Source organism: Chiloscyllium plagiosum, chromosome 5, assembly GCF_004010195.1.
Source record: "Chiloscyllium plagiosum isolate BGI_BamShark_2017 chromosome 5, ASM401019v2, whole genome shotgun sequence".
NCBI classification, from domain to species: domain Eukaryota; kingdom Metazoa; phylum Chordata; class Chondrichthyes; order Orectolobiformes; family Hemiscylliidae; genus Chiloscyllium; species Chiloscyllium plagiosum.
In genome coordinates, this window is record NC_057714.1 from 5,850,897 (window position 1) to 5,868,596 (window position 17,700).

Below are 17,700 nucleotides of genomic sequence, written 5' to 3' on the forward strand. Positions count from 1 at the left end.
CTCTTCAACTCTGATCTCCAGCATCTGCAGTCCTCACTTTCTCACATTCAGTTCAACTGGTCTGTTCCATTATTTATTTGCCATAGAAGCCTGCCTGCAGTCTTATTTCATGTCAAAAATTGTTACGACTTAACTGGGAATGCTGATATTTGTGCCCTATTGTTCCACAAGTCACCACAAAATATTGATATCCCAACATGGTGACCAAAATGATCAACTTGCCTGACAGATTACTATTCAAGCCAAAAACAATTCACAAGCAGTTTTGACTATAACAGAAGGTAACTTTACTGCAGCATACTTAATTTTAAGCAGAGAAAAGAAAGGATTTCTAAACCACTGCTGTGCAACTTAAATTGTACGGCTTTGAAAATCCCAAACATTAAATCTCAATTAAGACAGACAAAAGTCAAAGAGTTTGACATGGGTGGAAAAAGAAAATGTCTATTTCCTAAAAAATTCCAATCTAGAGTATAAATTTCAACAGTGAGTTAAATTGACAATTTTTTTAAGTTTTGGAATGGATGACACTTTTTTTTGTAGGGTAATGGTCATTTTTCAATTCAAATTTTTTTTAGGTTAGAATTTCTTGTTTCAATTTTTCTCAGTTTTTATGCATGACAGACAGACAGACAGAGGATACTTTCTGTTTGATGGTTCCCAATACTTGTACCTGCTGTGCTAGTACTTACAAACCCAAAATAATGCAGCTCAAACAATCAGAGGGCTGTCATCAGACAGAATTTTCTCAACTCAAGGACCTCGGAGCCACTCAATTGTGAGTATATTTTCATTTAAACATTTCAACAGAATTAACAACAACAAATAAGTGTGCACACATGCTTAGAGGCTTATCCTGATTGAAATAAGGGATAATCACCTTATTGGGAATGTATTATAGACCCCCAAAAGTCAGCAAGAAATTGAGAAACAAATTTGTAAGGAGATTACAGTTATCTATAAGAACAATAGTGTGGTTATTAGGGGATTTTAACTTTCCAAACATAGAATAGCAGCTATAGTGTTAAGGGTTTAGATGGAGAGGGGAAAAATTTAAAAGGGACCTAAGGGACAACCTTTTCATGCAATAGGTGGTGCATGTGTGGAATAAGCTACCAGAGCAAGTGATAGAGTTGGTACAATTACAACATTTAAAAGGCATCTGGATCGGTACGTTAAGAGGAAGGGTTTAGAGGGATATGGACCAAGCGCTGGCAAATAGGACTAGATTAGGTTAGGATATTTGGTTGGCATGGACGAGTGGGAGCGAAGGGTTTGTTTCCGTGCTGTACATCTCTATGACTCTATGAAGGACTCTCCAAAATAGCTAGCAAGGTTTGTCTTCACTGACTGTGTTAAACAGTGTGGTGAAAAGCTCTGCCTGCTCATAGCTGGGAAAAAAGAATTCAACATGGCAACAGGCATAACAAAATAGACGTGTTTTTATCAGTTACTGCCAATGCTTCCAATGCAGGTTTTAGGACACAGCACTTCTTAATACTTCCAAAGGACTATCTCTGTTTCTTTGGGCAACAGTGTAAAGTAAGAGCTGTTGTTGACATTGATGCTGTAACATCAAAGGGAACATCCACATCACTAGGTGAGGAATGAGGTAAACAAGGCAAAGTTGCCATTTTGAATTCTTCTCCCCTGACAGCTGCTGAAATTATACATAGCAAGTTATTAAGTGAGGACATGCTAAATCTCAGCTGTGATGATCCAATTGTTGAATAACCTCCCAAGACTTACTGTTCAGGCATACACATCAACAACCAGCAAAAACGACAAGATATTACCGAGCCCGTTATTTATGGAAATATTTTGAACATAAATGTTATCTACTAAATAGGAGAATAACAAAGAAAATCAGCACCAATATTAGAATGTTTAAAAGTTAAAAGAAAACACACTTAATGTAATATGGCAAAACAGAAGATATTTTACTTGCTGTTACTAGAAAATAAACTTGAATTTCTCAACTATGTAAATATATTCAGAGCTTTGGTTTACATCAACCAGAAATGCCACAAATTGCCACATCAAACATGCTCTTGTGTTTTTTCACTTAAAGGATGACCTTCATATAAAACTGAGGAATGTACTGAAGAGCATAATGAACACATCAAATATAATTTACATTCAGCTCACTTTACTGACCAAAAAAAAATCATAATTAGTGATGTTTGAAAGGCATTTTCAAACGCAGAGAGGATTTCGATTTTACCTCGCGTATCAGAGGAGTTAGCTATTAATGAATTGGCTATGTAGAACACAAGTACCTTTAATGAGCTTAACTGAATAAAGTGACCCAGTCAGTTGCTGGTTGAGTCATGATTTATAATATGAAAACCACGAAGGTTATAATCCACTCCCAAATTGACTGAGAAATATGGTTTTACAAAAGTTACTAATTAAACAATATTAACTCACTTTTATAGCTAAACATTGTGCAACATCTGATAACTGTTATTTTTACATAATTCTGTTTCTTCTTAGAACACATGCCATGATTAATTTCTTTATAACTAGCCTTTCCTTGCTCTTTCAATGGAACGCCAAAAACATCAAGTAAGAATAAAAATTATTCAACCTTCAGAAAATAACTTGAAGTCCGGATGGGAATTTTAAACTGAGGTTCTTATATTCAATTCAGATGCTTCAGATTAGTCAGTTGCAATTGTTAGATCTGCTTTATATACAAGTTGGCAGCAGATCACATTCAGATACTAAAGCAAAAACACCACAGAGTGATGCAGCATGGTACCATGGCTTTAATTACTCACACAATAAGTTCCCAAACACCACTGATGTGCAAAGAAATGGAGAGAAGAATGGAAGGGCAATGTGATGGAAGATTCAATTGTTAGGGAAACATCTAGATGTTCCTGTGAATGTAGATATGACTGCAGGATGGTATGTCACCTCCATAGCGTTAAGGTCGAGGATAGCACGAAGCGGCTGCAGAACATTTATTTTGGAGTGGGGGCAGCAGTGAGCGTACATAGGTTGAGGTTTACAATGGTGTGGCAATAACATGAGTAGGAAGGCCACTATAGATCCTGAATGCAGAGTGCAGGCAGTTAAGAAAGAAATAGAAAAGCAGAACCTCTCAGACCTTAAGCTCAGCATTAATCCCAGTACAAGAATTAGAGTGGTGCTGGAAAAGCACAGCAGGTCAGGCAGCATCCGAGGTGCAGGAAAATCGATGTTTCGGGCAGGAACCCTTCATCAGGAATCATTAATCGCAGTACTACATGCCAGTGAGCATAGAAATAAGATGAATGAGAGAATGAACATGCAGCTGGTTAAGGAGAAAGTGATTTACATTTCCAGATCAATGGAACTGATTCTGGGACAGGTGGGAGCTGAACAAGGACAGGTGACCAGGATTAATATCATTGCAGATGGATTTAGTGGTGCTACTGGGAAGATTTTAAATTAGGTTTTCAACCTCCTGACAAGCTGAGAGGGAATTCAGAATAGAGGAAAATGAATCTGGTGTTCTGCTGAAGAGTCACTTAATGTTAATTCTGCTATCTCCCCGCAGATGGGTGGCACAGTGGCTCAGTGGTTAGCACTGCTGCCTCACAGCACCAGGATCCCAGGTTCGATTCCAGCCTTAGGCGACTGACTGTGTGGAGTTTGCACATTCTCCCCGTGTCTGTGTGGGTTTCCTCCGGGTGCTCCGGTTTCCTCCCACAGTCCAAAGATGTGCAGGGTCAGGTGAATTGGCCATGCTAAATTACCCGTAGTGTTAGGTGCATTAGTCAGAGGGAAATGGGTCTGGGTGGGTTACTCTTCAGAGGGTCGGTGTGGACTGGTTGGGCCAAAGGGCCTGTTTCCACACTGCAGGGAATCTAATCTAATAAAGATGCTGCTAGACCTGTTGAGCTTTGCCAGCAATTTCCGTTTTCTTTCCAGATCTACAGTACAAGGAGTTGTTTGGCTTATTAAAGCAAACTTGACAATGGGAGGGTAGAAATGAACAAAAGTGGAAGGCAGCAAAACAAATGCAAACATCAGATCGGCTAAAAAACAGAATAATGCTAAAACGGTAGCATAAAAGTTTAATATTACAGTATAAAATGCATGCAGTGTACAGATAGAGAGGTGAAATAACAGCAAAACCGGAAATAAATGGGGAGGATCTAGTTGCTATTGTGGAGGCATGACTGAGGGGTGATCATGACTGAGATCTAAATATTCAAGGTACTCATTATTTAGGAAGAAGATGAGGTAGTGATTTTAATAAAGGATGGAATCGGTGCATTAGTAAGACATGAATGTCAAAAAAAATGTAGCATCTAATTGTGGGAGGCACGGTGGCACAGTGGTTAGCACTGCTGCCTCACAGCGCCGGAGACCCGGGTTCAATTCCTGCCTCAGGCGACTGACTGTGTGGAGTTTGCACGTTCTCCCCGTGTCTGCGTGGGTTTCCTCCGGGTGTTCCGGTTTCCTCCCACAGTCCAAATATGTGCAGGGTCAGGTGAATTGGCCATGCTAAATTACCCGTAGTGTTAGGTAAGGGGTAAATGTAGGGGTATGGGTGGGTTCGCTTCGGAGGGTCGGTGTGGACTTGTTGGGCCGAAGGGCCTGTTTCCACACTGTAATGTAATCTGTAATCTGTAATCTAATTGGATGGAGTAAAGACCAGAGAATGGACAGCAAACAGTATGGAGTTGTTTGTATGGCAAGCAGAAAGGTAACGTAGGGCATGGTATGAATTAGAGTTGCCTGTAACAAGGAAAAGACAGTAATTGTGGATGATTTTGGGAAAATTTAATGAACGCCAATGCTGAGGAAGACCAATTTCTGGTACGTGTGTGAGATGGTTTTCCAGAGCAATGTGTTGAGGAACCAACTAGGGAATAGGTTAGTTTAGATCTAGTATTATGCAAGGAGAAGAGGCTACTTAATAAAATAATATTTAGAGAAGAGCGACAATAAAATGAAAAAAAAAACATAACATTTGAAAATGATATTGTTTCAACCAAAGCCTGTGTCTTTAATATAAACAATGGAACCTATGAAGAATAACTTGGTTGTGGTGGATTGGGAAAATACATTCAAACATTTGATGGCAGACAGACAGTGGCTAGCACGTGGAAATAATAGATGGTTTACAATAAATAATTGTGATATAATATAAAAGGCTGAAAAACACAACAAGGAAAGTAAGTCATTCACTGATATCAAAGGAAATTAAGGACGGTATTGAATCAAATGAGGAGGTTCATAAAATTGCCAAGAAATGTAAAAAGCATGAGGACTTTAGAATTCAGTAAAGGAGGATGAAGCAGCTAACAAAGAGAGAGAGAATAGGATATAAATGAACTTGAGTATTGTTGAAATAGGATACATTTTATTGAAACTTTTCATCCTGTGCCCATCACAATATTTCACAAGAATAACGATACAAAGGAAAACTAATATTTACACTGCATGGGAGTAGGGTGCTGGTAGATTAGCAAGTTGATATTGGTAGGGATGTTGCCAAGAAGAATACACTCATTAATGCTGATTAACAGTTAACTGCCAGAGACAACTCAAGATGATGCTCTGCCTGTGCCACTGGACTAGTTAACCAGAGATTGAAACTTTATTGCTGGAACAGCACAGCAGGTCAGGCAGCATCCAGGGAACAGGAGATTCGACGTTTCGGGCACAGGCCCTTCTTCAGGGCCTGTGCCCGAAACGTCGAATCTCCTGTTCCCTGGATGCTGCCTGACCTGCTGTGCTGTTCCAGCAATAAAGTTTCAACTTTGATCTCCAGCATCTGCAGACCTCACTTTCTCCTAGTTAACCAGAGAGAAAGGCTGATACTCAGCGGACATGGGTTTGCAATCCATCATGGCAGACGATGAAATCTGAATCAATGAAAATCTGGAATTAAAAGCTAGTTTAATGGTAACCACTGTCGATTGTCGTAAAAACATATTTTGTTCATTAATTACCTTTAGGGAAAGAATACTGTCATCATTACCTGGTCTGATCTACGTCTGATTCCAGACCCACAAAAACATCGCTGACGGTTAACTGCCCTCTGAAATGGCAGTGGCAAACCAGTGACAATTAAGGATGGGCAATAAATGTTGGTCCAGCCAGTGACGCCCATATCCCATGAATGAATTAAAAAAGAACACAAATGAGATAATGAGGTATACAAAATGCAGCAGCAATCTGATGCCAGGAAGAAACAGCTGTACAAGTCAAAGACTAGCAGATTGTATCAAACATTGTATTCCTCTACTGTTTGCAATAAGCAAGCTTAAAAGATGCTATAACGCAATGTCCAATATTTGTCAAAATTCTGCAACTGGACAACATTTGCTTGATAATCCGGAGTGTGTAAAGATTTCACTGACAACTAATTTAGGATTATCAGTTGGGCTTGTATTAATGGTGCACTGGCAGCTACATCTATCAATACAAAGGGCCCTTTGCAGGCAGGAAAAACATGTATGTGGGTTGTGCCTGTTTCAAATTCAACAAAATAGGTGACAGCCACTCTTTGGTTCAATTCTCAAGGCAACGTCCTAATGGATACATTCTCCATGCCATCACTGTGGCCAACTAGAGTCCACTAACCAACCAATCAGCAGTCTCCTCTAATGTAGTACAAATGTGGGTTTTCCCTTTGAATTGGTATCCTGGCATAATAACCAAATGAGTGCAAGATGAAAACCTTCAACAAAGTGTGCCTTTTTTTAAGCAACACTGAAATTAGTTTCAGTTGGAGTCACACAGAATGGAAACAGACTCTTTGGTCCAATTGATCCATGCTGACCAGGTCACCTAAACTGAACAGGTCCCATTTGCCTAACTTTCGCAGATATCCTCTCAACCTTTCCTACTCATGTACCCATCCAAATGCCTTTTAAATGTTGTAACTGTACCCACCTCTACCATTTGCTCTCGCAATTCATTCCATACATGCACTACCCTCTGTGTGAAAATAATTCATCTTTTCCCCCTCACCTTAAGTTGAAAACAGTATTGCAGCAATGAATGGGAATAAAAGTTCACAAATCTTCAAGACTCAATGATCAACATCTCAGTGTTCAAACAAGAAGCTATAACGATAGTGGCTACATTGGTGACCCCCCCCATCCTTAAAAATTCTAGAGATTCTGGAATGGTACTTACAGATTGGAAGGTTGAAAATGTAACCCTGCTTCTTAAGAAAGCAGGGAGGGAGAATGAGAGGAACCACAGGCCTTTGAGCGTGACATGAGTGATAGGGATAATAGGAGAATCTATTTTAAAGGATGCGATAACTGAACATTTGATCGGACTGAGCAGAGTGAATATCAATTTATGAAGGGAAAATCATGAATGACAAACCTGTCAGTGTTTTTTCAATTTGTTACGAGCAGAGTTAGTAAGGGGAAGCAGTGGAGGGATGTACTTGGACTTGCAAAAGGCTTTTGGTAAGGTCCCATACAGAAAGTTAGAAGGTAATATACTGACATAGACTGAGGAATACTAAATGGAAAGTATCACAGAAATGTTATGGCGCAGAATGAGGCGACTTGGCCCATTTTGCCCGTATTAGCTCTCTAAATGAGCCTTTTTCCCATACCATTTCAAACCCTTTTCGAAGCCTCAGTTGACTTACCTCTACCATATTTCCAGGCAGTCCTTTCCAGACCCAAACCATGGTGTTCTGTGAAGAATGTTTTTTCCCCACACATCAGATTTGCAAATCACTAAGGTTTCTTCCAAATCTCCTTTTCAATCCTTTCATGAGCAGGATCAGTTAGTTCCTACCTCTTTCCAGACCCAAACCATGGTGTTCTGTGAAGAATGTTTTTTCCCCCACACATCAGATTTGCAAATCACTAAGGTTTCTTCCAAATCTCCTTTTCAATCCTTTCATGAGCAGGGTCAGTTACTTCCTACCTACTATATTAAAACCCCACATGATTTTGAAAACTTCTATCAGATGTCTTACCCATCTGTGCTCCAAAGGGAATTGCCCCAACCTCTCCAATCTATCCTCATAATTGAAGCTTTTCAACCCTGGAAGCATTCTTGTACATCACTTTGCACTCTCTCCAATGCATTTATGCACTTCTTATAAATATAGTGCCCAAAACTGTAGACAATACTTCAGCTGAGGTCTAACAAGTGTATCACACAAGTACATGGAAGTTATGCTGAACTCTGTGCTCCCAGTAGTAAAGTGCAGGATACAGTATGCTACATTAACTGTTATCCACACACTCATTCTGCCACTTTGAACACTCTATGCAGATATAGACTCAGATGTCACCACTCCACTGTTCTCTTTAGAATTCTATCCCTCATTTTATAACCCCTTCTATGCTGTTCCTACCAAAATACATCACCACACATTTCTTATGCACTGAATTTCATTTGTTACTTCTCCATCCCCCAACCAACTTATCTACAGCTTTCAAAATTCTACAGTTTCCTCAGTTTATGTAGATTGGAAGTTTTGTATCATTGACAAATTCTGAAATTGTCTCCTGCACACCAAGATCTGGAATACTAATATACACATCAACAAGGGCCCCAACATCAACCCCTGGGGAACCTCTCCACAAACCTTCCTCCAACATGAAAAATATCCATTGACCACGACTGCTTCCTATAACTCAGCCAAATGTTTGTTCACTTTGCAACTGTACCTTTTTCACACAAATCTATTATGTGGCATTGTGTCAAACACTGGATGTACAACCCATTAAACATATTGCTCTCATTGACTTTGTTTCCTCTTCAGAAATCTCCCCCAAGTTAAATCTAATTTCCCCTTTAGATACCCATACTTATTCTGTTAAATCAACCCACGCTCTTCCAATCTAACTACAGATTCTATGTTAAATAACTGTTTCTGGAAGCTTCCCATCACTGAAGTTAATTGATCTGATCGGTCTGTAATTGCTGGCTTATTCTACAACCATTTTTAAACAAGACCATGATGTTTGCAATCCTCCAGTCTCCTCAACTCCAGGGAAAATTGAAAAATTATGGCCTGTGCCCCTGTAATTTCCACTCACGATTCCTTTGGATGCATCTTATCTGGTCCCAGTGCCATGTCAACTTTAAGAACCAATACTCAACCCAATACTTCTTTCTGATCAATTTTAAACCGCTGTAATGACAGAGTATTTTCAACTTTCACCATGGCCTGGGGAACATCAACCACTTTGGTTCCTTTACTGCTCTATGCTTCCATGTTCCCTTTTTCGTTCCAAATTAGCCTTACTCCTCCATTTAGCAATAAAAGAGAAAACAGACAGTATGAATAAACAGGTCATTCTTAGGTTGGCAGGCTGTAATTAATGGGGTACCATAAAGATAATTACTTCCATTCGAGCTATTTGCAACATACATCAATGGTTTGGATATGGGTACCATTTTTCCAAGTTTGTAGATGATCAAAAACTAGGTATGAATTGTTATGAGGATGAAACGAAGAAGCAAGAATATGTAAGATACAATGTAATGTAGATGTGTGTAGTTATTCACTTTAATGGGAGGAATGGGGGTGGAGCTGCTGAGTATTTCTTAAACAGTGAGAAATTGCAAAGTGTTGCTCTTCAAAAGGACCTAACTGGATTTATTCCTGGATGAAAGTGAGGACTGCAGATGCTGGAGATTAGAGTTGGAGAGTGTGGTGCTGGAAAAGCACAGCCGGTCAGGCAGCATCTAAGGAGCAGAAGAATCGACGTTTCAAGCATACTCCTAGTTTATTCCTAGTCATTTAAACCTAAGCCCTTCATTGTAAGAGGATTTAGTTTTAGGAGTAAAGATGTCTTGCTTCAATTATGTGTAATGGTATTCAAACTGAACCAGGAGTAATGTGTGCAGTTTTGGGCCACTTTCATAGGAGGAAATTATTTGCCATAGAAGAAGTACAGTGAACTAATTGCTAGGATAGCTGGATTGTCCTATGAAGAGAGATTGAGGAGACAGGGTGGTATTCTCTAGACTTTTGAAGACTAAAGGTAATTAATTGAAACTTGGAAATGCTTAAAGCATTAGACATTGTAGATGCAGAAAGAATGTTTCCCATGGCTGGGGAGGGAGTGGTCTGCAACCAAAGCCTCACAACAAGGGGCAAGTCACTTAGGACTAGAATAAGAAGGTGGAGAAAGTGAGGTCTGCAGATGCTGGAGATCAGAGATGGAAATGTGTTGCTGGAAAAGCGAAGCAGGTCAGGCAGCATCTAGGGAACAGGAGAATCGACGTTTCGGGCATTAGCCCTTCTTCAGGAAGGACTAATGCCCGAAACGTCGATTCTCCTGTTCCCTAGATGCTGCCTGACCTGCTGCGCTTTTCCAGCAACACATTTCCATCTAGAATAAGAAGGTATTTGGTCACTCAGAGGTTGGGGATCTTTGGAATGACTATCACAGAGAGATGTGGTAAATCATTCAAGGTAGAGATCAATAGAATTCTATACATTAATGACATTGAGGATTACGGGGATAGCATTGGAAAATGGCATTGAGGTAAATGAACAACCATCATCGTGAATGGTGAAACTGGCCTGCAGGATCATACTGACCATGGACAGCGGTTCCTGCCAAAATACAGAGCAACATCATCCATATCCAGAATAAGTGCCTTTATATTTGGATTGGTGCTCTGAATACAACGTTGTTTGCAGATAGTCTTGGTCAGAAGGCTGACGTCATGTGCATTAAAGGAGTATAGTACAAATTTGCCTTAAGGATTAATTTACAAGGATGATTACATAAATTTGATTCTCATTCCCTTGACTTTGAGCAGTTCAGATGCAATCTAATTGAATTAATTAAAATAATAGTGATTTAATGCGTTGAATCAAGTTAATTCCTTTGATGAGTAAACTCAGAGCAAGGAGCACAGTTTTAATGTTAGAAATGGCCCATTTACATTGAAAAAGCATGATTTCAAACAAAGGCTGTGGGAAATCTGGAACTCTCCCTGAATTTTCAATATTGCAATTGATTAACTGTGGCAAAGGCAAGTAAATCTAGTTCAGCTATTGGTCTATTGAATAGTTTGATTTGCTGAATAACTATTCTAGGAAAGCAGTATTCAAAATCAGCAAAGTTTTGGATCCAGCAGGAATAGGTGAAGTATGAAATTAATACTTCACATGTATCTTTACCAAGGGAAGTGGTGCTTCCCAGGTCATAGTGGAAGACAGGGTTATGTAGTACTGACTTAGAGTCATAGAGATGTACAGCATGGAAACAGACCCTTTGGTCCAAGCCATCCATGCCAAACCAGAGGACACAGCTTAAAAATACGAGGTAGACCATTTAGGACAGAGATGAGGAGAAACTTCTTCACCCAGAGAGTGGTGGCTGTATGGAATGCTCTGCCCCAGAGGGCAGTGGAGGCCCAGTCTCTGGATTCATTTAAGAAAGAGTTGGATAGAGCTCTCAAGGATAATGGAATCAAGGGTTATGGAGATAAGGCAGGAACAGGATACTGATTAAGGATGATCAGCCATGATCATATTGAATGGTGGTGCAGGCTCGAAGGGCAGAATGGCCTACTCCTGCACCTATTGTCTATTGACCAGATATCCCAACCCAATCTAGTCCCACCTGCCAGCACCCAAAATTGCTAAGGAGGTGCTATTGGACATGCTGACTATTTAAAGTTTATAAGACACCAGGACCATGTGAAATGGACTCAAGGATAGTGAAGAAATTGAAGGGAGAAACTCAGGAGGCTCTGATCAGAATTTTCTGACCCTCCTTTGATGCAAGGGTAGTACCAGAGTACATGAGAATGATAATGTTAAAGCTTTGTTTAAAAAAAAGGATGTAAAGATAAGTCCAACATCTACAGTTCAGTCAACCTTGGTAGTGGGGAAGCTTTTAGAGCAATGCTTTAATACAAAATCAGTAGTTACTGAGGCAAATGAAGGTTAATTAAGCACTGATTTGTTAATGGCAATTCATGTTTCACTAAATTGTTCAAATTATTTTTTTGATGAGATAAGAGAGAAGATTGATTAGGGTAATTTACGTGGCGTATATAGACTTCCAATTGCATTATTCTTCAGTTAATGGTTACAAATTTGACTTTCTTTCATGCAAGCAAATTTCTGATGATTGGTACTTGGACTTGCTATAGAACTCTTATTTTGCATACAGTTATACAGTAATGAAAATATTTTCTTTTACTAAAATGTGTGAAGCAGATGAAACAATTCAGTGCTGTATTTTCCCAACATATCAAATACCATCTATTATAACTGGAAGGTAAGTGAAAATAATGACATACAGTGAGATTCCATAATATTCATACTCTATGCATCTTGGATGTAACACAACAAAGATTCACTAGATTGGTTCCTGGGCTGAGAAGCTGAGTAAAGTGGGTCTGTTCTTCTCTGGAGTCTAGCGAATTAGATGACCTACATGAAACATACAAACTCCTGAAAGGGCTTGACAGAATTGACAGAGAAACTGTTTCTCTTGGCGAAGGAACCGACTCAGGGCAGTGATTCAGGAGAGGATGCTCATTATTTAAGACTGTGATAGAGTGAAATTTTTTCACTCAGTGGATCATAAAGCTTTGAAATTAATTTCAGCAGACGTGTTACATTACCATGATTGATCAAGAAATTATCTAGGTATCTGGCATCTCCATGATAGAGTTTGCATTTGTTAGTTGGATTATGTGATCTTCTGTCTCACTGTCAACCACATATATATCAGTGTCAGACAACTACAAGCATTTTTTGTACATGATTTATCCACTATAAGCAAATGTTTAATGTAACCCTTAAATTGGCATTTCCAAAAAATACAATGAAGATTGAGCAGTACGACGCAGGTAACACAAAAACCTAATTGGTATAGTGTTGCAAATATATCATTTTTGTACCACAGATCGAGTACTTGGAAAGCAGAGTATTATCCCATGAAATTCAAAATGCATGACATTAATGACATCAGGCAGGACATAAGTAACCATGTAGAACCTGTAAAAAAAATGCTGTGTTAAAAGAAGTTGCAAATAAAAATAAAGCCATGAAATAACCATTTCCATGGCAACAAAAACAAATGGAAATTCTTACCTTTTCAACAGAACTGTTCTCATCGTTCACCAAGGACACCTTCCTACTGTCATGCTTTGCTTTAATCAGTCTTTTTGAAGTTTGTTCTCTCAACAGTGTGGCATATCCTATGTGCTCATAGATGGGATTCGTTGTCATCTTTGAAATATACTCAGATGCTTTAGTTTCTATGTACAGTGTTATCAAACCATCAGTCACTAAATCATGAATCGACTCAAAACGCTTCTCACCAACAAAATGCTTTCCATCATAGAACAACCTGTAGTTTAAGGTCTGATATCCAAACCTACAAAGAAAACACCAAAAAGACAATAGTTATAAGCAGTGTCCTCAGGATCTAAATCAAATAAATCACAGGATAATTCAAGTAAAATATAGCTACAAATGAAAAATTGGGTGAACATGATACAAGAAATATGATCAGGAAACACAACACAATGAGTTTATTAAAAAACTCAAATGTTTTATTGAGAAAATTGGGACGGGGGTGTTAAGTGGAAAGTGTTTTACCTTGCAAAAACATATTTTAATAAATTGAAGTATAAAATCAAAATTAGATCAATGGGGAAATACAAACCAAAGTTATCTACACTCGTTAATTACCCATGACATGTATAAGTGTGTGTATAAATGGAGTCAACCCTCCTGGTTTAAATTTAAACAAAGTTTAGCAGTTAATGATCAATCACCAGAAAACTGGCAGGTCTACCTGGGCCACATCTCTACCAATCAGAGTCTACTTGAAAACCAGTCAACATGCCCTTCTCATACAGAATAATTTTAAAAATGTTGATGCCCATTATGTTGGTATTCTTGTGAATATACTGATGAGAACTTTACCAAAATGTGCCTTTTTGATGCAATCTTAAATTTTCTTCCCAGTAAAAAAAAGTGAGTCTCACTAAAACCACAGCAACGAATCCAATCGGGCTTCTTGTCACAAGCAGGATTCAGATTCACATAGCTCCCTTAATTACTAAATTTTACCTTAAGAGTGCCCACAAACCTAAATTAAAAATTTCTTATTTGTAAAACAAGGTTCCAGTTTCTGGTCACATTCCACAAGTACCAAGGCTGATACTCCAATGACATACTGAGTGATTACTACACTGGTGGAGATGCTCTTTCAAATTAGATGTTAACATGAGGCCTGCTTGGGTAGATGTAAAAGACTGCGTGGCAGCATTTAAAAAAGAAAAGGACCAGGAGATTTGTCCCCAATTTCTTGACCTAAACTGATCCCTCAACATCACAAAACCAAACTATTTAGTTATAATCATGTTGCTGTTGCAGTTTGGTGCATGCAAAATTGACTATTGAATTTTCTACATTGCAACAGTGACTACATTTAAGAAGTAATTTGTTGGCTGTGAAAACCTTTGAGATGTTCTGTGCCCATTAAAATTACAAAAGAAAGGAAATCTTCTGTTTTTGTTCTGAAATGTGGGGGATTCAGCTGGAGTAATGATATTGCATGTCAGCAGATGGATATTAGGACTTTTGTTGGAGATGGTCATTGCCTGTATTTAAGTGGCACTAACGTTCTCACCACATAAGTACACACAACAGATTACTTCATCACCTGAGAAATAATGGGCGCAGTGGAATAAACACTGGCTTGATTTATTATTGTCATAGGTACGGAGATATTGTGAAAAGTATCTTATTGCGTGCTGACCAGGCAAATCATACCTCACCAGGCAAATCATTCCTGAAGAAGGGCTTATGCCCGAAACGTCGATTCTCCTGTTCCCTGGATGCTGCCTGACCTGCTGCGCTTTTCCAGCAACACATTTCCAGCTCTGATCTCCAGCATTTGCAGACCTCACTTTCTCCTCCTGACATAAGTACCACCTGATGAAGGAGCAGCACTCTGAAAGCTAGTGCTTCCAAATAAACCTGTTCAAATATAGCCCGATGTTGCATGATTTTTAACTATGTCCACCCCAGTCCAACACTCCAAGTCATGGTTATGTAAGTACATCAGAGTAATAGAGCAGAACGCAGAATACAGTATTACAGCCATAGAGAAGATTCAAAGAAAGATCAACTCTAATATATGAGGGATCTGTTCATAATTTTGATAATAGCAGGGAAGTTGTTGTTCTTGAATCTGTTGGAACATGCATTCAAACTTTCATAACTCCTGTCTGTTGAAAGAGGATAGAAAAGAGGATAACCAGGGTGGTAGGGGTCTTTGATTATGTTGGCTGCTTTCCCAAGGCAATGAAAAGAGTAGACAGAGTAAATAGAAGGAAGGCTAGTTTTTGTGATGGACTGGGATGCATTCACAATTCTCTGTAATTTCTTGTGGTCTTGGGCAGAGCAGTCACCATCCCAAACTGTAATGCATCTGAGTAGGATGCTTTCTATGGTGCATCTATAAAAAGTGTTAAGAGTCATTGTGGGCATGCCCAACTTCCTTTGCCCTCTGAGGAAATAAAGGCATTGATGTGCTTTCTTGACGGGAGCACCAATGTGGATGGACCAGGATAGATTGTGGTGATATTTACTCCTAGGAATTTGAAGCCATTGACCACTTCCACCTCAGCACCATTGATATAGACAGGAGCATGTCCTCCACTTGACTTCCTGAAGTCCTTCATTTTGCTGACATTGAGGGAGAGACTTTGTCTTTACACCATGCCACTAAGGTCTCTATCGCTTTCCTGTAGTGTTTTGTCAATTTTTTGAGATCTAACCTGCTATGGTGGAGTCATTTGAAAATTTGTAAATGAAGTTAGAGCTGAATTTGGCCACACAGTTGAGAGTGCATAAGGAGTATAGTAAGGGGCTGAGTACACAGCGTTTCAGGCCACCGGTGTTGAGGATTATGGTGGAGGTGGTGTTGTTGCCTGTCCTTATTTATTGCAGTCTGTGGGTCAGGAAGTCGAGGATCCAGTTGCAGGGGCGGGAGGAGCAGAGTCCTAGGTCTTGGAGTTTGGAGATGTGTTTGGTTGGAATTATGGTGCTGGAGTCAATAAATAAGAGTCCTATATAGATGTCGTTGTTATCCAGGTGATCCAAGAATGAGCGTAGGTCAAGGAGATGGTATCTGCCGTGGACCTATTGCAATAGTAGGTGAATTGTGGTGGATCAAGACAATCTGGGAGAATGGAGTTGATGCGTGTCATCTCAAAGCACTTCATAATAATGGATGTCTGAGTCACTAGGTGATAGTTTTTAAGGCACATTGCCTGACAGTTTTATTTGGCACCAGGATGATAGCGTCTTGTTGAAGCAAATGGAAACCTTACATCATAGCAAGGAGAGGTTAAAGATGTTTGCAAAAATTCCCACCAGATGGTTCATGCAGGATATGAGCGCATGGCTGGGGACTCCGTCCATGCCCATCGCTTTCAGTGGATTCACTCTCAAGAAGACTGGTCTGACATCTGCACTGTCACTGTGGAGACAGGTACACCCAAGGCTGCTGGGATAGGTGACATCATTTCATTGACCTTCTGTTCAAATCTAGCAGAGAATGTATTGAACTCACTGGGGAGAGATGCATTGTCGGCAGCAATTCCACTCAACATTGCTTTGTAGCCCATTATATCATATAAGCCTTACCACTGTCAACGTGTGTTCATATGATGAGCCTGGGACTAGTTCAATCTGATGTTGTCCCATGGTGTCACTGATGGCTGTGTGAAGATCGTATCTAGATTTCCTGCAGAGGTCAGGGTCACCAGACTTAAATACCTCTGACCTGGACTTTAGTAGGGACTGGGTATTCCGGTCCATCCATGGTTCCAGTTGGGGAATACTGGGATTTACTTCTTTGGCACATAATCCTCTACACACTTTCTGATGAAATCTGTGACAGTACTGGCATGGTCATTTGATTGGCACTGAGTCCTGAATACGGACCAGTCCACTGACTGGTTTCACAAACAATGATTTCATAAACCATTGTGAGGAAGCCCTACAGTGATGCACTGCAGTTTAACTGATTGGCCTCAAAAAACAGCAGCAAACTTCCTTGTAACAAGTATGCTTCCACCCAGTGGTGAGTTTCCTTCACTTCCCACTGTCCTGAGTATTACCAGAATCCCTTGGCACTATGTCCAATGAGGTACTGCTATAATATCAAGAACAGTCTTTTTAGCTTCACCACGAGAATTCAGGTCATGCAACACATAGACCAAGATTCTAATGATTTTGCTAGAGCCCAAAACAAGCATAAGGTAGCTGAGAAGCAGGAAAATAGCACATCTTGGCAACTTCCTCGAACATTTTCTGATATTTACAGGCTTCGGAATAATGGAATAGACAATAGACATTAGGTGCAGGAGTAGGCCATTCTGCCCTTCGAGCCAGCACCACCATTCAATATGATCATGGCTGATCATCCTTAATCAGTATCCTGCTCCTGTCTTATTTCCATAACCCTTGATTCCACTATCCTTGAGAGCTCTATCCAACTCTTTCTTAAATGAATCCAGAGACTGGGCCTCCACTGCCCTCTGGGGCAGAGCATTCCACACAGCCACCACTCTCTGGGTGAAGAAGTTTCTCCTCATCTCTGTCCCAAATGGTCTACCTCGTATCTTTAAGCTGTGTCCTCTGGTTCAGGACTCACCCATCAGCGGAAACATGTTTCCTGCCTCCAGAGTGTCCAATCCTTTAATAATCCTATA

The 17,700-nt window shown here is 39.8% G+C and overlaps 1 protein-coding gene across 1 annotated transcript in view; it reads right to left on the reverse strand.

The window, feature by feature from the left end:
- The window catches only part of chn2 (chimerin 2), a 360,252-nt gene that overhangs the window by 90,428 nt on the left and 252,124 nt on the right, over positions 1–17,700 (reverse strand). The window contains exon 6 of the mRNA XM_043689521.1: positions 13,058–13,343. Coding sequence (XP_043545456.1) covers positions 13,058–13,343 — 286 coding nt within the window. The remainder of the gene's footprint in view (positions 1–13,057; positions 13,344–17,700) is intronic.